The 22,137-nt window shown below is 40.3% G+C and overlaps 1 protein-coding gene across 2 annotated transcripts in view; it reads left to right on the forward strand.

The window, feature by feature from the left end:
* Positions 1–10,366: 10,366 nt before the first annotated feature.
* prpf38b (pre-mRNA processing factor 38B) overlaps positions 10,367–22,137 on the forward strand; it is a 28,834-nt gene continuing 17,063 nt past the window's right edge. The window contains exons 1-2 of one of the 2 annotated variants that reach the window (XM_080195820.1): positions 10,367–10,852; positions 17,627–17,695. In XM_080195820.1, the coding sequence (XP_080051946.1) occupies positions 10,619–10,852; positions 17,627–17,695 (303 nt within the window). In that variant the 5' untranslated portion in view covers positions 10,367–10,618. Of the gene's footprint in view, positions 10,853–17,626; positions 17,706–22,137 lie in introns of both variants that reach the window. The other variant, XM_080195821.1, reaches the window with a different exon arrangement.

Consider the following 22,137-nt stretch of genomic DNA (forward strand, 5'->3'; position numbering starts at 1 on the left):
TCAGGAAGTGAGCCAATGCTCGCTTCATAATTTAATACATCAATTCAATAAATACTGACTCATAAATGAAGCTAGTGCTAGGCTAGTATCAAAGGTTAAGTTTTCTAAGGAATGGTTGAATACTGATTGGAATATCATTGAATATTAGATTGTAATGAAAACCACCAGCTTGCTAGTTTATAATTCGCCTCGTCTCACTTGTACCTTCAGGGAGAAAGAGAAATGCATCTGCAAAGTTTTCACATACGCTGCACACAATGGATCTTTTTATTACAATGACCTGGTCACATTAGCATACAACTAGAAATTGGACAGTAAAAGAATCTCTTCCTTGTGGGAGACACAGGATCCACTTACAGCAATGGCCAGTGATATTTAATATGAAAATCAATTCACAAAAACAAGAAATTTGCAACAAGACCTTTGTTATTTTTATTGACTATAACAAAATATTTTAATCAAATTTGCACGAGAAAATCAAACTGGATTTAATTTATTATTGTCACATATATTGGCATACAGTGAAAAGTATTGTTTCTTGTGTGCTATTCAGACAAAGCTTACTGTTCACAGAGGAAAGGAGAGAGAGTGCAGAATGTAGTGTGGTGTAATAGCAGAGAAAATACCAAGTAACATTGAAATGAGCATAATTCGCAGGTTTCAGACAAATGATGCAATATATGGCAAGTGAAAGTGTAAAATAGATTGTATGGAATCAAGGAATGAAAAGAATGTTGGCAGAGTTGTGTTGACCAGGTAAAAGATCTTGGGATTATCATGAATAAAATTATGAAACTTATAAGCCAGTGTTTAGAAATGGTGAAGAAAAGACAATTTGGTTATAACAGCAAAAGAGCAGAGTATAAATTAAGAGTGACATTCAGTTGCTGCAAGTTAACCATACAACTGTGTACTTGTTATATGATAGTTGAAAAAACCTTTGGCCACTAGAAATTTCAGTTACAAAGAAAAATGGCAGATGAAGTTATTGCAGATACTTGAGTTTTTGATGATTCAATCTTCATATCTCAACTTTATTGTAGATGGTTTGCTGCACCTCTGATTTCCTTGATGGTGGGAGGTGAAATACAATTAAAGCAAAACTAAGCTGTATAACATATAGGAGATGCAACCAATATGCTTCAATTTGTGGAAATACTGATCATCACATTACACTTATAATTCCAGCTTCACTGTCAGTATGCTCAATGCTAACAATCTTTCAATCTATAGGTCCATTCCAATGTTGTCTTAATGTTGAAATAATCCTTTTTTGAAGGTATTACTGTAGAAAAGTATGCATTTGAGAGAGGATATCTAGCCTGAATTAAGATCAGTTGCTTTCATTTCTTTGAAAACTTCCAGACTCAGCTTGAAGTAATGACCCACATCAGGCATTGATTAATTGGTAGCTCTCTTACTTCAGAGACACAAGAGTTAAGAGTTACATTCATTTCCACAAAAATCAAGGCTGACACTCCAGTGCAGTACTGAAAAATTGCTGCTCTGTCAGAGATCTTGCAGATGAGACACTAAATTAAGGCTCCACCTTCTCTTTCGGGTGCATGCAAAAGATCCCTTGGTAACATTTTGAGAAGTAGGCAAATGATCCCAATGCCCTTGCCAGTTTTTATCCCTCAAATTTTCTGGTCATTACCACATTGCTAGTTGAGGGAATTTGCTCTGGGCAAGCTCTTTTCATACATCATAACAGTAACAACACATCAAGAATTACTTCACTGACTGCAAAGTGCTTTGGGATGTCCAGTGGTCGTGAAAGACACTGTTGAAATGCCTCACTTTTCTTTAAACTCCTAAAGTAACTGTTAAGACTCACTACTGTTGTTGCCCTGATATATCCACTCGAGATTAATAGTAATCTCCTTTAATTTGATGAGCTGATCTATATCAGTTCATGATTTGAATCTGGTCAGAAGTTAGCAAAAAGGAGGAAAAGAGACACAAAAAAGATGAGGCAGAGGTGTGTGTGTATGTGTCTGTGCATGAGGGTGGGGAGGGCATGTAGAGAACAAGCAGAGAGTCCAAGAAAATCAGAAATAATTTTTAAATGTGAAGCAAATTAGATGTTAGGGAACAAGAAAGATGGAAAAAATATTAAGGAAATAAATAAAATAACGTCCTGGTGGTTTTAGTGAGAGATAAGATAAATGTTGATGAGTATTTGAAGAACTCTATAGCTTTTCTTCAAATAGTGCCATGTCATTCTTTATTAGAGGCAGAAGAAACCTCAGTTTAACTTCTCCAAAAGGAGATGATCCTTAATTTATTTAGTAAGAGATCTTAAAAGATAGAAGCCAACTATCTGGACGATTCAGTACGTTTATTATGTGAAAAATTCATCTCAAGACTACAGAGGTACACATGCAGTCCTATATCTAGCAATGTGCATGGAAATAACTTCTTGGGCATTGTGAGCAATGTCTATTCAAAGTAATTTGTGGCACTTCATCTTGAAAATGTCTAAAATCTCTACTAAAGCTTGACTGGATCCCTTTTGATACCATTTTAAAACCTCCACATCCAATTCTTGCTTAGCCTCATTCAGAATATTGGTAAGTGATACTTGAAGGTTTTTCTAATGAGTCTTTCCATCACTATGTTGATAGTTGACAATAGGTTGATGGAAATGTAGTTAGCTAGGTTGAATTTGTCTTATGTAAACTGGAGATACCTTTATGCATTTGAATCCTGTGTTGTAGCTGTGATGGAACAGCTTAGCTAGTTCTGCAACCCTGTCTTTCAGCACGACAGCTGTAATACTGAGGAGGCCCTTTACCTTGTTATGTCGACTGCAGTCAAGATGTTTCTTGATGTCACATGAAATAAATCAAATTATCATCCTGATCTTAGCAGTAGGCTGTGATTTCATCCATTTGCCCAGCTGGCTGTAAAATCCATCCTTTTTGCACTTAAGCTGAGCTCTGCTCCTATCAAAATTGGCTTGTTCATAACACTTTCTTCAACTAATTGCTCAGTTGTTTATGACCATCAGTCATGATTACAGATCATTGATTTAGTTTGTTAGATATTGGAGCACTTTGCTCTGTCTGTCATATACTGCTTCCACTCTGTAGTACAATGCCATGTTGTAGTTTCCCCAGATTGGCATTTCATTTTTTTTAAGTGGCCAGTGCTGCTCCTGGCACAACTTTCTCAATGGTCATCTTGATGGCAATGGAGCAGAGAAGTAATGACCGTCTCTCCCATGAGGTTAGATTGTGATGATATACTATTTTGCTGTTTATGATCAATCACATCTCATGGAAATCCAGTTTTGAGCTGGTAGATCTGTTCTTAATCTATCCTAGTAACACTCTGGTAGTACCACATAAGATGAAGGGTATTCTCAGCGTGAAAATATTGTATTTAGTTACTGAGACCTGTCGTCATTCCCAAATGACAGTTGCATTTGAAACAGGTGGATTGGTGAGTGAAAGTCAAGTAAGTCATGCCTTGTGTTAGTTCTTTGTAGTTAGTTGGTTGTAATACTAATCATTCAGTTAAGGACACTGAGTTCCTGCACTGAGTACATTCTGTACTGTTGTTACCCTCAGTGTTTCACCCAAGTGGTATTCAACAGGGAAGAGGAAAAGATAGGCAATCAGCGAGTTTTCTTGCCCACTTTAGCTCAAAGACATTTTGGGATTCATTCCCTGGTTTAAGCTCTGGCTGTGGTACTCACCTCCAGCAATACCTCCAAGATATCTGCATTCCTTAATTCAGACGTTTTAAGCATCCACGATTTTAATTGCTCCACCATCAGTGGCTGTGATTTCAGCTGCCAAATCTGTAACCCCTAGGCAACCTTCCTTAAAGGACGTCTTGTGGGGCAGTGTGTAACATCCTTGCCTCTGAGCCAGAAGTTCCAGGTTTGGGTCCCATTCCCAGAACTGATGCCCAAGGAAAATGCATTCAGAACACAGTCAAACAGGTTGTGTGTGTCAACCTGCAAATATTTTCAAATATGCCAATGGCTGACAGTAACAGCAGATGCTCCTGGTTAGGTCTGTTTGATGTGGAGTGGCACCCCTCATGCTATATGCTCTGGCAACTGACTGGGAAGTAAGAACATAAGAAATAGGAGCAGGAGTAGGCCAACTAGCCCTTCGAGCCAGCCCCGCCATTCAATAAGATCATGGCTGATCTGTCGTGGCTCAGTTCCACATTCCCGCCCTCTCCCCATAACCCTTAATCCCCTCTCTTATCAAAAACCCATCAACCCGCGTCTTAAAAATATTTAGCGAGGTAGCCTCCACCACTTCAACGGGCAGAGAATTCCAGAGATTCACCACCCTTTGAGTGAAGAAGTTCCTCCTTAACTCTGTTCTAAACCGCCCCCCCTTTATCTTGAGGCTGTGCCCCCTAGTCCTACTATCCTTTCTGAGCGGGAAGAGTCTCTCCACCTCTATCCTATCCATCCCATTCATCATCTTATTTTATTTTATTCATCATCAGTTTCTGGTGCAGATGGAGGAGGAGAAAGTGGGTTCCCGGACACGCGTCCTTTGTTTGAATAGAGGGGAGTACGGTAGGATGAGAGAAGAATTGGCGAATGTGGACTGGGGGAGCGCGTTGGAGGGAGGGTCTGTTGAGGAGCAGTGGAGGATCTTTAAGGAGATCTTTCTTGGTGCTCAGCGTAAATTTATTCCGATGGTCAAAAAGGATAGTAGGATGAGAGGTAATAAGCCATGGATAACGAAGGAGGTGAAGGAAAGTGTTAAACTAAAAGTGGAGGAATTTAGAGTAGCTAAGAGTAGTGGGCGAGAAGAGGATTGGGAGAGGTTTAAATGTCAACAAAGATTGACAAAGAAGTTGATAAAGAAGGGTAGGAGAAACTATGAAGCTGGGCTAGCGCTTAATATAAAAAAAGATAGCAAGAGTTTTTATAAATATATAAAAAGGAAGAGGCTGGCTAGGGTGAATGTTGGTCCTTTAGAGGATGAGAAAGGGGACCTAGTGGTAGGGGATGGGGATATGGCTAAGGTATTGAATAACTTTTTTGTTTCTGTCTTCACGGAGGAGGATGTGAATAATTTGTCGGGTTTAGCAATGGAAAGGTGGTAGGAATGGAGGGTCTTAATGACATTACTGTTACTAGAGAGGTGCTGCTCGACAGACTGGAGGGGCTGATTGTGGACAAGTCCCCAGGACCGGATGGAATGCATCCGAGGGTCCTGAAAGAAATGGCGGAGGTGATAGTGGATGCCTTGGTGGTTATTTTCCAAATGTCGCTGGATTCCGGGGAAGTGCCGGATGATTGGAAAACGGCTAATGTTACGCCGTTGTTTAAGAAGGGTGCCAGGCAAAAGGCGGGGAATTATAGGCCGGTTAGTTTAACGTCTGTGGTAGGTAAAATGTTAGAATCTGTCATTAAGGAGGAAATTGCGAGGCATCTTGAAGGGAATTGCTTGATAGAGCAGACGCAGCACGGTTTCATTAAAGGGAAGTCGTGTCTGACAAATTTACTGGAGTTCTATGAGGATGTGTCTAGGGCAGTGGATAGAGGAGAGCCGGTGGATGTGGTCTTTCTAGATTTTCAGAAGGCATTTGACAAAGTGCCTCACAAGAGGTTATTGCAGAAGGTCGAGGGACATGGAGTTGGGGGTAGGGTGTTAGCGTGGATAGAGGATTGGTTGTCAAATAGGAGGCAGAGAGTGGGGGTCAACGGGTGCTATTCGGATTGGCGGATGGTGACTAGTGGAGTGCCCCAGGGGTCGGTGCTGGGGCCTCAGCTTTTTACCATTTATATAGATGATCTGGAGGAGGGAACCGAGTGTAGAGTGTCGAAATTTGCTGATGACACCAAGATTGGTGGAACGGCAAATTGTGCGGAGGGTGTGGAGAGTCTGCAGAAGGATCTAGATAGGCTGGGCGAATGGGCCAGGAACTGGCAAATGGAATTTAATGTTGGCAAGTGCGAGGTGGTCCACTTTGGTAGGAATAATGGTAGGAAGGATTATTACTTACGTGGCAAAAAACTGCAGCAGGCGACGGTGCAGAGGGACCTTGGGGTCCTTGTGCATGAGTCGCAAAAACCCAGCTTGCAGGTGCAGCAGGTGGTCAGGAAGGCGAATGGGATGCTGGCCTTCATAGCGAGGGGGATTGAATATAAAAGTAGGGAGGTCTTGCTGCAGCTGTATAGGGCATTGGTGAGGCCGCAGCTGGAGTACTGTGTGCAGTTTTGGGTGCCGTACTTACGCAAGGATATTTTGGCCTTGGAGGGAGTGCAGAGGAGGTTTACTAGGCTGATGCTGGAGTTGAGGGGGTTGAGCTATGAGAGGCTGAATAAACTAGGCTTGTACTCGTTAGAGTTTAGAAGAATGAGGGGAGATCTCATTGAGACGTATAAGATGATGAATGGGATGGATAGGATAGAGGTGGAGAGACTCTTCCCGCTCAGAAAGGACAGTAGGACTAGGGGGCACAGCCTCAAGATAAAGGGGGGGCGGTTTAGAACAGAGTTGAGGAGGAACTTCTTCACTCAAAGGGTGGTGAATCTCTGGAATTCTCTGCCCGTTGAAGTGGTGGAGGCTACCTCGCTAAATATTTTTAAGACGCGGGTTGATGGGTTTTTGATAAGAGAGGGAATTAAGGGTTATGGGGAGAGGGCGGGAATGTGGAACTGAGCCACGACAGATCAGCCATGATCTTATTGAATGGCAGGGCAGGCTCGAAGGGCTAGATGGCCTACTCCTGCTCCTATTTCTTATGTTCTTATATCAGTCTCATCTCTCATTAGCCTAAGGTACCCACCAACAATAATGCATGAGCAAAGAATCCCTCAAACCATACACACCATTTATAAAATTCTTCCACATGACAGGGGCATCACTGGCAAGGCCAGCTTTTGTTACCGTGTATAATTGGCCTCAAAAAGGTGGTGATGAGTCATCTTCCTCAACCATTACAGTTCATCAGATGTATATACACCCATAGTTATATATGAAATAGGAGTCGTAGACTATATTGACTACGTTGAGTCTGCTTCGCCCCACGAATACGACCATGGCTGATCTTCAGATTTAACTCCACTTTCCCACATGCTTCCCCATTCCTTTGATTTTTTCTCTTGCTCTTGATTCCCTGAAACACCATAAATTAGATATGTCTTGATTTGATGTGTCTTAAGTTTCCTTTGTACTTTTGTTTTTGTTCGGACTGCCCCTTTTACTTTGTCCTAATTCAATTTGAGTTTGTCTATTTGGTTTTACCTTAAAAGACATAGACATGTCAAACTTAAAATGAATTCAACAATAGAAAATTTACAACCCTGGGGTAAATATTTCCAAAGTGAAGAACTTTTCTTCTCTCAGTCTTAAATGATTGGTCCCTTATCATAAGGTGCACACAGCCTTCCAGATTTTCCAGCCAGGGTATCCACCCTTTCAAATCTCTTCAGAATCTTGTATGTTTTGATAAAGTCACCTCTAGTTCTTCTAAACTCCAAAGAATATAGGCCTACTTTGTCTCTCGTCACAGGACAACCCTGTATCACCTGTATCAGTGTCATTCAACCATGGCTGATATTTTTCTCATCCCCATAACCCTGATCCCCTTATTAATCTATCTGTCTTAAAGACACTCAATGGCCTGGTCTCCACAGCCTTCTGCGGCAGAGTTCCACAGATTCACCACTTTCTAGCTGAAGAAATACCTCCTCATCTCTGTTTTAAAGGATCGTCCCTTTAATCTGAGGTTGTGCCCTCTGGTTCTAGCTTTTCCTACTAGTGGAAACATCCTCTCCATGTCCACTTTATCCAGGCCTCGCAGTAAGTTTCAATTAGATCCCTCATCCTTCTAAACTCCAATGAGTACAGACTCACACACTCAACTGTTCCTCATACGACAAGCTCTTCATTCCAGAGATCGTTCTTGTGAACCTCCTCTGGATCCTTTCCAAGGCCAGCACATCCTTCCTTAGATAGTGTCCAAAACTGCTCACAATACTCCAATGGGGTCTGACCAAAGCCTTATACAAGTTCAGAAATACTTTCTGCTCTCGTATTCTATTAGCCCCTGCAACATGAATGCTGATATGTTACCATGTATAATTGGCTTCAAAAGTGGTGACAAATCACCTTCTTCAACCAAATGTGTTATGGTTCCAAGTCAGGATGGTGGTGTGGCTTGAAAGATTACTTGCAAGTGCTGGTCTTCCCGTATGTTGAGAACCTTGTTTTCCCAGCTGATAAAAGTTGCGGGCTTTGAAGGTATCTTTGGAGGAGGCTTGCTGAGTTGTTGAATGCATCCTCCAGAGGGTACACATAAGGTGAATTTGTGGTGGAGGGAATGAATGTTTAGAGTGCAAGGAATAGTTGCTAATTGAGCATGCTGCTTTGTCCTTGATGGTGTCGAGTTTCTTGAGCATTGTTGCAGATACACTCATCCAGGCACGTGTTCCATCACACTCCTGACTTGTGCCTTGTACTTGGTGGACAGACTATGAATTACTCACTGTAGCATTCCCAGCCCCTGTAAATACAATATTGGTTTAGCTGGTATGGGGTTAAGTTTTTGGTAATGGTAAACTCCCCTGTTGTACAGAAAATATTGCAGCCAATTTTTTAAAAAGCTTTAATTTATATAGCACCTTTCATGTCTTCCCAAAGAACTTTACAACCAATTTTGTACTTCTGATATGTAATCGCTATTATAATCAATTTAAACATAGAAAAGTCCAATAAACATCACAAGATAAAATAATAAGATATCTGCTTTAGTGGTGATGTTAGTTGAGGAATAGTTACTCGCAGAGCACCCCCATTATTTATTGGATAGTGTAAAGGGATATTTATATACACATGAAAAAGGACATATAGGGTTCCAAAGGACTGCACCTTCATTAACATTCTGAGGAGTCAACTTGTACTACACACCAAAGTCTCTGGATGTAAATCAGTGGCACTTACATACAATAAAAACTTCAAAATATCCACTGACACACCATATGCAAAGTTACCAATGAAGTACTAGTTCTGCATTTAAAACAATGACATATTCAACCACAATAAATTAGTGGTCTTTAGAATATTGCACAGCAGAAAACATATGCCAAGCAATATAGTAGAAATATATTCTACATAATTTAATGGAAATGTCATACAACAACGTGAAAACAGGTTGAAGAGTGGACTCTACAAAATGTGTATAAACGACATTTAAAAAATAAATTGAATCTCAGGATTCATATAAACAACTTGCTATTTATGGAAGTTTATTTAATCATTAAAAGTGATGTGTCTTTTCTTTTTGGCAGTCTTGGATTGAGGATTACTTCCAGCCTGGTTCAAGGGTTCTGCAAAGACTCGTAAGTCTAGTGTGTAACTCAGGATGCAACTGTTCCACTCAGAGCTCAGTCAGAACTCCATCTGTGAAGAGGTCAAACATCCCCATCAACTCATGGGAGACCTTGGCTGTGACCAAGCAAAATGGTGGAGGCACCAAATACAAAGAGACTTCATCAGAAAGCATGCAGAGCCAAATTTGAAATTTCAGAGGGAGCGCACAAATTTCCAAATGATCCACCCATTCAAACAACTGTCCCACATGTGGCAGACTCTGCAGTAACACAGTACACCATCAGTAAATCCATAAAATTTAGCATAAGAATCACCATGGTGGCACAGTGGTTAATACTGCTGCCTCACAGCACCTGGGTTCGATTCCAAGCTTGGGTCATTGTCTGCATGTTCTCCTGGGTGCTCAGGCTTCCTCTCACAGTCCAAAAGATGTGCAGGTTAGGGGCATTGGCTATGCTAAATTCTCCCTCGGTGTACGCCAACAGGCCCCGGAATGTGGCGACTGGGGGATTTTCACAGTAACTTCATTAAAATGTTAATGTAAACCTACTTGTGACACTAATAAACTTTAATTTAATGAAAACATAAGAATGACCTTTTGTATCGGAAGAGGTTTATATTTAGAATGGAGGCAGTTGAACAGAAGTTTATAAAACAATCTGTTTGTGTTTGGCCCCAATTGCTTACAAATATTCCGACGCCCGGACACCATTTTGGTTTAAAGATTGAGGAAATGTGGTTACCAAATCTACACACGCGCGCGCGCAAAAAAAAAATGCCGTTAGTGGAAAACCAAAACCGTAACCATGGAGAAGCCACAGACCATCGGCAGGGAACATTTTTGAGCGGCCTTCCCTTCAGCCTCCCTCTGCCCCGCCGCCGCAGCCTCAGCACAAACCGGCATCTCAGCAACATGACGCATTAAACCCGAGCAAAGGACCCTCCCCTTCCCCCTCCTCCGATTGGTAATCACTCACACATCCTACCTGGGATTGGTCCCCTGTGCTGTCCGTCGAGTGCCGTCACCACACTTCCGTTAACCGGAAAGAGGTAGCGGGCGCCATTTTGTGTTTTTTTTTAATTTGTCGAGGAGTACGTGTGTGTGCGTGTTTGGAAATACTTTTTAAAAAATATACATTAGGAGGCGTTTGAAATTCTGTGACTGAATCCCTCGGGTGGTAGGTTATCAGTGTGTTTAAAAACTGTTAACGGTTGTGTAAACGTGCTTCATTTCACTGACCGGCGCGCATTGATGTGGAGACCTTTTCTCCTGTGAGCGGGAGCGAGTAAGCAGCGAGATGGCTAACAAAACGGCCATTGGAAACCACCAGCAACAGCAGCAGCAAGCGGGGGGAAGTGTTAAGCCGGCTTCCTCCGTCAAACAGGGTAACGTACTGCCGCTGTGGGGGAATGAAAAGACCATGAACCTTAACCCGCTCATCCTGACCAATATTCTCTCCTCGCCCTACTTCAAAGTGCAGCTATATGAACTGAAAACCTACCACGAGGTGGTGGATGAGATCTACTTCAAGGTAAGAAGAGACCACTTCGGATTTTCTTTTAGGCCTCGGCCTCCTCAGCCGTTTCGTTTGTGCTGGTGAATTGGGCTCCGACGGCGGCGCCATGTTTGGTTTCTCCATACGGTCACGATGGGTAGGGACATTTGGACAAGGGCAGAATATCTAGAAAAAAATAAATAAGGAAGTGCTTTTTTTTGTATTGCTCGACACAGTCGCCGCCGACTGTACAAATGTTCTCTCTTTCATGTGTATAAATATATAAGAATATTGGTGTAAATGCTTCTTATTCGAAAACCACTTTGAGAATGACTCGTAGTCACCTGGATGGGGTCTGGATTTCTCCTCTTACCGGTTTATCCTGCTTCCAAGGCGGGTGAAATTCTGAAGAGCGTATGGGAGTGCCAGATGATTTTTTTGCGAAATTTGGCGAAAATAAACACATCTTTCAGAATGTACAAGGGGACAATTATTTTCGGTAGAATTATTTAGTCTTTCAATTTTAAGGTGTGTAAGGCCGGGCACTTTCCAGTATACGTTCTTCTAGTATGAAAATCTGCCAGTCCAAACTAAGTACCGCACAATAATTAAATTCTCTTTCTCTCCTCTCCCCAATTGGTCGAGATGCCATTGGTGGTGTGGGGTGTAATTGGTGGGACTAATTTATATGTGAATCCGTAGAATTTTAAGTGGCTACAGCATAGAAGGCCGCCATTTGGCCAGTCACGTTTGGATTGCAAGAGTAACTTGACTAGTCCCACATTCTGCATTTATGCGATAGTAAACTTTTTTTCATAATGCCTTAACTGCATCAAACATACATTCCCATGTTCTTCAAGGTCCTTTGATTCTTGCACCCCCTTAAGAATTACACCCTTTATTTTGCTGCTCCTTGTTCTTCCTCCCAAGATGAATCACTGCAAACTTCTCTGAATTAAATTTTATCTGTGGACTATGCCACATTCCACCAACTGATGCCCTTTTGAAGTTGTGATGCATGATTTGCCCTTAGTAAACTGTGCTAGCTTTTCTTGATTCACATTTGCCCAAGTGATAATGTTAGCTTGGATTATCACTGGATTTATCTTCGCACCCTTTTTGGAACAAGAGTGTGACGTTTGTAATTCTCTAGTCTTCAGGCACAACCCTGTAGCTGTGGAAAATTGGATGGTTTCCACCCTTCCTTCAATACCCTCAGATAAGTCTGATCCAGTTTTGGTGACATTTTATTTAAAGTGGTAATACCAAACTGGAGTATCCAGCAAAAGCTTTTCTAGGGATATATAGTGGGAAAACATTTAATGATGTTGCCCTGTGCCAACCACGTGTGGATATCAGGAAAGTTACACTGCCAGATTGGTAGAGTTGTAAATGCTATTGCATGTATTTATTCTGAACCTGTTTTGCAGAATATGGATGAGGAATTCTGTTTGAAGCTGACCAGTTATTTTGAGTTGCTGACACTAGAAGTTATAGTATAAGTTTTTGTATGTAATGTTGAAAGATTTAGTGGTTTGTTGATCTGTTGTATCTCGGGACAATTTTTCTTCCTTTATGGGTTCATACTGAAAAAGAATGCTCAGCTAATTACAGATGGGCTATGTGATTCATGTGGTAGATTCATATTTGTTTGAGAATATTCTGCACTGTGAAGTGGGAAAAGTACCTTGGTGACTGATGCTTGTGTTAATGCAACTAAAATTATTTTAAGTCTCTGATATTTTAATCTCATCAGAAGAATGTTTATTTATCCATAGATTTTCACTTTTTGGATATATTTAATTGGCTGGGTCATGCCTCTTTGCTGGTACGATATTTCCAAATATTTTGTCAGCAATATAATTTTTTGTACAATGAAAGAGATGATAGAGTTTTTTGTCTAAGGTACAGAGTGGATTTAACATAGCACAAATAGTGTGTAGTCTAAATCTCCTAAACATCCCAGGTTTCAAAATTCAATTTGAGATTGAGGGGGAATTTGAATTTCACATGCATCTCAGGGACGACTCTATCAAACTTGTTCAGAATCTTTCAGAATGTTTCAATGCAATCACCTCTAGTTCTTCTAAACTTCAGAGTATAGACCCAAATTACTCAATATCTCATCATAGAACAATGCTGTCGTCCCAGGAGACAGTCAAGTGAATCTTTGCTGTACTGCCTCCAAAGCAAATGTACCCTTATGAAGACCAAAACTGTGTGCAATTTTCATGTTGTGATCACACCAAAGTCCTATACAATTGTTGCAAGATCTCCTTATTTTTGTTCTCCAAAGTCCTTGTAACCAAGGCCAACCTGCCATTTCCTTTAATTACTTGCACATTAACTTGGTGTTCTTTATACAAACACATTCAAGTTTGTCTGAGCATCAACACATGGAAGTTGCATACCTTTTAAAAAGTACTGTTTCTATCCTCATCACAGTAAATAATTTCACCCCCCCCTCCCTATAGTATATGCCATCTGCCATCCTGCTATCTACTCACTTAAGCTGACTGTATCTCTGTGTTCTTATAGCTTACATTTGCACCTAGCTTGGTATCATCAGCAAGCATAGCTACATTCTCTCTGACTCTTCATTCAAGTCATTAATATAGATTGTACGTAGCTGAGGTTCCATCACCAATCCTTACTGCATGCCACTAATTTGTTTATCCTGCACTTTTGTTCCCTGTCCATTAAACAATCCTCTATACATGCTAACCTTTTGTAAGAGACCCTATTGAATACCTTTTAGAAACCAAAAGTCTACTAGTTCCCCTGATCTAGTCTACTCTATATCCTCAAAAGTTTAATACCTTTTGCTTTCATCAAACCATGTTGATCTTCTTTGATCAAATGATTTTCTAAATTAAGACTTAAGATGATTATGTCAGGCTAACTAATCTGTAGTTCCCCATTTTTTTCTCTTGAATAGAGGTGTTATATTGCTAACTTCTAATCTGCTGAGGCTCTTCTGGAATTTAGGAGATTTTGAAAAATCATTACCATTGTATTCATCATCTCTGTAGCTACCGAACAAAACCCTATGATGTTGGCCATTGTGTCCAGGGGTGTTGTCAGTTTTGTCCTTTAAGTTTTTCTCTACTGATATTAGTTACATAGAGTTCCTTATTTTTAACTTCTTGGTTACTCTCCTTTTCTGGTATGTAATTTGTGTCATCTGTTGTGAAGATAGAGACTATTTATTTAGCGTTCTGTCATTTGTTCATTTCCACGTGATAATTTCTCTTGTCATTGTCCCCAAGAGGGCTTTGCTTTGGCCTTGACTTGGCTTTGGCTTTAGTTCTATCTTTTTTATATATTTGTGAAAAATACTTGGTTTGCTTTTATCTTTCTGGCAAGTTTACTCTTTTTTTGTCTTATCAGCTTTTAGATCATGCTTTGGTTGCTAAAACGTTCCTAATCTTCACACTTAATGCTATTCTTTGCAACATTATTCACCTCTTCAGATAGATTGAGAGAACAAAGTTAGGGCAAATGGAACAAAAACAGAAAATGCTGAAAAATCATAGCAGTCTGACAGCATCTGTGGAGAGAGAACAGAGCTAACATTTTGATTGGATTTGCTCTGTGTTTTGTGTACAGGACTTAACTGGGCAATTTTCCACATTTACACTGTTTTGCTCTACTCACACAGCTTAGCTAGGGATGCAATAATTTCTGGAGCACAAGTTTTCAGTACTATTGCTGGAATATTATCAGGGTCCATAGCCTTTGCAGTATCCAGTGCCTTCAGCTGATTCTTAATATCACTTGAGTGAATCAAATTGGCTGAAGATTGACATCTGTGATGCTGGGGATCTCCAGAGGAGGCTGAGCTAGATTATCCAGTCGGCACTTCTGGTTGAAGATTATTGCGAATGATTTAGTGTTACCTTTTGCACGGAAGTGCTGGATCCTCCATCATTGAGGATGGGGATATTTGTAGAACCTTCTCCTCCGGTAAACTGTTTAATTGTGCACCACCATTCATGGCTGGATGTGGCAGGACCGCAGAGCTTCAATCTGATCCATTGGCTGTGGGATCACTTAATTTTGTCTGTCACTTATGCTTTTTGGCATGTAAGTTGTCCTACATTGTAGCTTCACCAAGTTGACAACTCATTTCTAGGTGTGCCAGATGTTGCTTCTGGCATGCACTCATTATTGAACCAGGATTGATCCAATGCCTTCATGATAATGATAGAGTTGGGGAAATGCTGGGCCATGAGATTACAGATTGTGGCTGAGTACAGTGCTGCTGCTGATGGCACACAGTGTGTCATGAATGCCCAGTCTTGAGTTGCTAGATTTGTTCGATATAGGTGGCATGGTTAGTAAGTTTGTAGATGACACCAAGATTGGTGTATAGTGGACAGTGAAGAAGGTTATCTTGGATTGCAACAGGATCTTGATCAATTGGACCAATGGGCTGACGAATGGCAGATGGAGTTTAATTCAGTTAAATGGGAGATGATGTGTTTTGGTAGATTGAACCAGGAGAGGACTTATTGAGTTAATGGTACAGCGTTGAGGAGAGTTACAGAACAAAGAGATCTAGGGGTACGGGTTCATAGTTCCTTGAAAGTGAAGTCACAGATGGACAGATGAAGGCATTCAGCATGCTTGGTTTCATTGGTCAGAACATTGAATACAGGACTTGGGACATCTTGTTGAAGTTGTACAAAACATTGGTAAGGCCACATTTGGAATACTGTTTAATTCTGGTCACCCTATTATAGAAAGGATATTATTAAAAGAGTGCAGAAAGTATTTACTGGGACTTGATGGTCCATCTATCAAGAAGAACCTGGATAGATGGGGACTTTTTTCTCTGGAGCAGAGGAGGCTGAGGGGCAATTTTATAGAGGTCTATAAAATAACGAGTGGCATAGATCAGCTAGATAGTCAATATCTTTTTCCAAGGATAGAGGAGTCTAAAACAAGAGGGCATAGGTTTAAGGGGAGAGATACATAAGGATCCAGAGGGTCAATTTTTTCATACACAGGGTGGTGAGTGTCTGGAACAAACTGCCAGAGGCAATAGTAGAGGCAGGTACAATTTTGTCTTTTAAAAAGCATTCAGACTTACATGGGTAAGATGGATATAGAGATATGGGCCAAATGCGGGTAATTGGGACTAGCTCAGGGTTTTTCAAAAAAAAAGGCGGCATAGACAAGTTGGGTTGAAGAATTGTTTCCGAGCTGTAAACCTCTATGGCTCCCCCATTCAGCACTGTGGTAGTGCTACAGAACATGACAGAGGGCATCCTTAATGTAAGGAGGGACTTTGTCTCTATCAGAACTATGTGGTGGTCACTCCTACCGGTAATGTCATGGACAGATGCCTCTAAGCAGGCAGTTTGGCGAGGTTGAGGTCAGATATGTTTTTCCCTCTTATTGATTCTCTTACCATTTGACACAGTCACGGTTTAGCAGTATGTCTTTTAGGACCTGGACAACTCAACCTATGATAGTGCTACTGAGCCACTCTTAGTGTGGACGTTAACGTCCCCCACCCAGAATACAGTCTGTGTCCTTGCAGCCCTCAGTGCTTTCTCTAAGTTCAATGTGGAGGAATACCGATTCATCAGCCAAAGGGAGAATGGTACATAGTAATCAGAAGGAAGTTTCCTTGTTTGACCTGGTACCTTGAGACTTCATAGTGTTGAGGATTCACAGGACAATTCTCTATGCCACTATGTCTCTACTTCTGTTGAGTCTGTCCTGCTGGTAGGACAGGACATAACCAAGAATGTGATGCTGGTGCCTGGGACATTGTAGGATATGATTGACTGTGAGAATGGCTGTGTCAGACTGTTGCTTGATTAGTCTGTGAGACATCTCTCCCAGTTTTGGCACAAACCTCCAGATTTTAGCAAGGAGGACTTTGCGGGGTCAACAGGACCATTTTGCCAGTGCCTATGTGAGACAGGATGGTCTGTCTGGTTTCATTCTTTTTTTTGCTTATAAAAGTAATTGTAGAACTGCTTGATAGAGGTTTAATCAAAAATGGATACCAAGTCAAATTATATTGATTTTTGCTGCTGTTAGTTCATCTATTAAGAGTTTTAAAATGTAGCTGTTAAAACTCTTATGAAGGAACATGAAGCTAGCATTTTAATACCATTGAAGAAGGAACCATTATCTTTAAATTTTGTAGCTGTAAAAAGACTTGGCTGAGAAAGTAATAATCTCTTGGTATCCAAACAATGACAAATTTTATCAGTATATGTTTAAAATTTTAAGCCAGATTTTATCTTAATTGCTCTATAGACTAAAGCAGTAAATACATTTTTCAGACACTGTTTCTTTCTCTTAAAACATGTTGAGCTTGCTTGATCATTTGATTTTCTAAATGGTTAGAAAAACAAAATCCAGCACTTGCTGCAAGGAGTGGAATGACCTCTTTGAGGGTAACTTCAAATAATCCTAGTTCTTTGACATATTAATTTGAGTAAACATGGAAGAGCCATGCAACAAAGAATCAAAACATAATATGCAATGATTACATTTATGACTTTGGACTTTGAATTTTTGTGCATGTGTCCAATGTACAAAAGGCGATTTGCTTTAAATGAATTTGATATGTTGAATTTTACATGTGGCAACTTTATCTTGTGATATATTCCACTATGTCTTGTTCTACTACTAGCCAATAAAGATGAGCTAGAGTTTGCTTACATATACTTAACCAGTGTAAACATATTTTCTTGCTTTGAAAGTTATTTGCTTCGGTTGCAAAGGTAGATTATTGTACTATATACTGAAGTAGCTAAATCTTCTAATTTAATTTGTAAATTGCAGGTTACTCATATTGAACCATGGGAAAAGGGGAGCAGGAAGACTGCAGGCCAGACAGGCATGTGCGGAGGGGTAAGTAGAAGTACGTGCTTTATTTTTTTTTAAAAAAATCTTTCTCAAAACTATAAATATTAATCTGTTTGGAAACACTCAGTGCACCAGGTCGTATCTGTGGGGAGAGAAATAGTATTAATATTTTAGGTCAGTGACCTTTTGTTAGAACAGGAAAGTGTTTGAGATGTAACATGTAAGAAGCAAGTGCAAAGATGGGGCCTTTCCCAGCCTAATAAAAGGCCATTAATCTGAAAAGCTAACTTTGCTTTTCTCCACAGATGCTGGCCAAATTGCTGAGTATTTCCAGCATTTTCTGCTTTTATTTCTGAAACCCCTGCAGTATTTTGCTTTCGGCATTATACTTACCTGTTTACTGACTTGGTTGCTTATTGGTTCACCCTAACCCACCTTTTAGTGGCAACGTTAGTGATGATTTCTAAATTATTGCATTTCAGCCTAATCCAGTTGCTGCCAGCTCTGTTTTTAAATAGTCTAACGTCTTTGATGCTTTGCAAGGTGTCACCATTTTGAGCTGGTTCACATTCAGTGCAGCCTGAATGAGATGAATGTTTTTGAGATTTATGCATGTCCTGAGGTTGGTGCAGTTTGATTTTTGATTTCAGAGGCAGAGATCTTATGACTGGATTTCAGAATGTCTCCTCTATCGCCCAGTATATCCCTTTGCACATATGATAAAATTGTCACTTGCTTCAAGCTATGATTTTAAGTTTCGCCCTTCTCCATCCCTTGTTACATTATCTGTACCTTTATTGCCTTCACTTGCAAGACAGTGTTCATTGACCGGGGGGAAACTACTGAAGTGGAAGTTTAATTGAATTGCCTACCACAATGTAATTAACTTGTTAATGAGTCAAAAAAATCTAATGAATCATACCAAATTACAGAAGAACTAAGAACAGGAGTAGGCTATCTGGCCCTTCAAACCTGCTCCGCCATCCAGTGAGATCATGGCCGATCTCTTCGTGGACTCAACTCCACTTACCTGCCCGCTCACAACATTTAATTCCTTTATTGTTCAAAAATTTATCTATCCTTGCCTTAAAAACATTCAATGACGTAGCTTAACTGCTTCAATGGGCAGGGAGTTCCATAGATTCACAACCCTTTGTGTGAAGAAGTTCCTCCTGAACACAGTTCTAAATCTGCTCCCTCTTATTTTGAGATCATTCCACCTAGTTCTAGTTTACCCTGCCAGTGGAAACAATCTCCCTGCTTCAATTTTAGCTATTCCCTTTATAATCTTATATGTTTCTATAAGATCTCCCTCCATATTTGTGAATTCCAATGAGTATAGTCCCAGTCTTCTCAGTCTCACCTCATAAGCCAGCCCTCTCAACTCTGGAATCAACCTAGTGAATCCCCTCCAGTGCCACTATATCCTTTCTCAAGTAAGGACACCAAAACTATACACAGTATTCTAGGTGTGGCCTCACCAGCACCTTCTACATCCGCAACATAACCTTCCTATTTTTAAACTCCATCCCTCCAGCAATGAAGAACAAAATTCCGTTTGCCTTTTTAATTACCTGCTGCACCTGCAAACCAACTTATTGTGATTTGTGCACAAGGTCACCCAGGTCCCTCTGCACAGCAACAATTTTTTACCACTTAAATAATAGTCCATTTTGTTGTAGTTCCTTCCAAAAAGGATGATCTCACATTTACCAGCATTGTATTCCCATCTGCCAGACTCTTAGATTATTTATATCCCTTTTCAGACTTTGTGTCCTCTGCACACTTTGTTCTGCCACTCGTCTTAGTGTCATCTGTGAATTTTGACATATGGCACTCAGTCCCAGCTCCAAATCATCTATTTAAATTGTAAACGTTTGTGGTCCCAACACTGATCCCTGAGGCACACCACTAGTCATTGATCACCAACCAGAAAAACATCCATTTACCCCCACTTTTTGCTTTCTGTTAGTTAACTAATCTATGCTAATCCTCCATGCTAATGCATTAGCTAATACATTATCTAATGCTAATACATTAGATAATATGTGCACCTTATCTTATGCAGCAGCATTTGGTGCGTCACCTTGTCAGATGTCTTTGGAAATCCAGATACACCACATCCACAGATTTCCCATTGTTCACTGCACACGTAATGTCCTTGAAGAATTCCACCAAATTAGTCAAACATGACCTGCCCTTCGTGAACCCATTCTGCATCTTCCCAATGGGCAATTTATATCCAGGTGTCTTGCTATTTCTTCCTTGATGATTGATAGATTCAAATATTTTCCCTACTACAGAAGTTAAGCTAACTGGCCTTTTGTCTACCTCCTTTTTTAAATATCAAAATGTGCCATCACATTTGCGGTTTTCCAATCTGCGGGGACCACCGGAGTCCTGAGAATTTTGGTAAATTACCATAATTATTGAGTGATGGATAATATAGCTCACCTTGTACTGGCACACATTTAACAATTTTGTGTAGCATAGTTCTGATTGTGTGACTTGTCTGCAACAGTTCCATCTTAACACCTGATAATGATCATTCTTGCTTTGTTTGATGCCTCCCCTTGATTTGCACTTGCAAGATTTACAGCTGACCGTGGAGAAGTTAAAATAAAATAATAGAATAGCTCCTTCCACATATGGATGTAGGGAAGTTTACCTTTAAATAATAATGAAATGTGCATATCTTTGTTTAACATACAAATTAGGAATGCAACAGTCAAACCCGCTCTGCCATTCAATAAGATCATAGCTCATCTGATTGTGGCCTCAACTCCGCATGCCACCTATTCCTGATTAACCTAATTTACCTCCGTTTCCACTGCCCTCGGGGGAAGAGTTCTGAAGATTCACGATCCTCAGAGGGGAAGGGGGCTAACAATCTTATCTCCATCTTGAGTAAAACACCCCTTACTTTTAAACTGTGTCCCTTAATTCTAGTTATATGAAATCTACTCTTGTTCTTATGGAATCCAGTTTTTAAAATTTTCTCATCACGGACAGAAGCTTTAAAGTATCTGAGAGTTCTTAATTGACTTGTCAGTCAGCTTTTGTGCTGACTGTTAAACTCATTGTTAAATTCATTGTTTTAGGAATGTAGAGCAATTATATGCAGTATCCTTAAAGGGGTATGTACATAAATTCTATTTTACACCACATGTCCCTATCCTTCTAAGATGGCACACTGCTAATTAATGTCAATGCTGCTGGAAATTTGCATGTGTTGTGTACATACGTAAAGTAGTAGTTGAATGTATAGTTGTATTTGCTCAATAAATCTACCAAGAGGAAAGGTTTCTATTGTAATAGAAATAAACTGTGTGCTAAGGGAGCATACTGTTTATTTCTATTACAACATCAGCAATTTGTAATTAAAGAGCAAAATGTATCTGAGCTATGTAAGGCATTGTAGAACAAATGAACAAAGTCAGTTAGATTTTTGTAAGCGCACATAGGGAAGAGGAAATTTCAGAGTTTGGAAACTTACTAGTTAAAGGCATGGCCGCACAGTGGTGGAGCAGTTTAAAATCAAGGATGTACATGAGGCTAGATTTAGAGGAAAACTGGTGATTTTTAAAACCAAGGCATTGCCTAGCCAGGAACCAGCATAGGTTAATATTACAAAAGCAAAAAAAATGCAGCTGCTGGAATTTCTGAGATAAAAACAAAAAATACTGGAAATGCTGAGCAGGTCAGGTAGCATCTGTAGACAGAAACCAAGTCATCTCGACTTGAAATATTAACTGTTTCTCTCCACAGCCGGATGACAGTGGAGAGGCATGGGGAGTGAGTGGTGTGGTCAGTTGTGTCGAAGGTTGCAGATAAGTAGAGAAGGGAAAGGAGGGGTAGTTTACCTTTATGATAGTCACTTAAGTTGCCATTTGTGACAATAAGAACTGCTTTGGTACTGTGGTGGGGAAGAATTGTAATTAGAGGGATTCAGATGTGGAATTCTAGTAAAGGTGACTGTTGATTTGGCAGGCAGCAGTGGATTTGCAGCTCTTTTGGAGTGGTAGACTGTTGATCTTCCTGTTGGCTTGAAGATCAAGCTGGCATCTGGATATGCGTTTTTCTTCCATTCCTTTGTGTTGAACTGCATTTGGTTGGTTCAGCTGTTGCGTTGATTGGTGGTTGCTGTTACTTTAACTTGTTACTTGCAGGGTGGATGCACATTGTTGCTTCTTTCTCATCTTTCATCACATGGGATTTCTCAATGAATATGTACGTTCAGTTTTCAACAGTGGAACCTTCATTCCCACCCTTTTCACAATTTTAGCCAAATTTTTGATTACTTTCTTCTTTTCCAGTTGTTTTTCGAGCTTACAAATCTTTTCATTCGGCTCAGCAACTACTCTGGTAAGTTGAGTTGTTGTTGTCTCTGTTATCCGCAGAACTCTCTTATAAGCATGATAGCTTCACCTGGGCGTTCAGTTTGGAATGTTCCTTGCCTGGCCACTGATTGCTATTTCAGTACATTT

Source organism: Carcharhinus amblyrhynchos, chromosome 9 (genome assembly GCF_965287045.1).
Source record: "Carcharhinus amblyrhynchos chromosome 9, sCarAmb.v2.hapA, whole genome shotgun sequence".
NCBI classification, from domain to species: domain Eukaryota; kingdom Metazoa; phylum Chordata; class Chondrichthyes; order Carcharhiniformes; family Carcharhinidae; genus Carcharhinus; species Carcharhinus amblyrhynchos.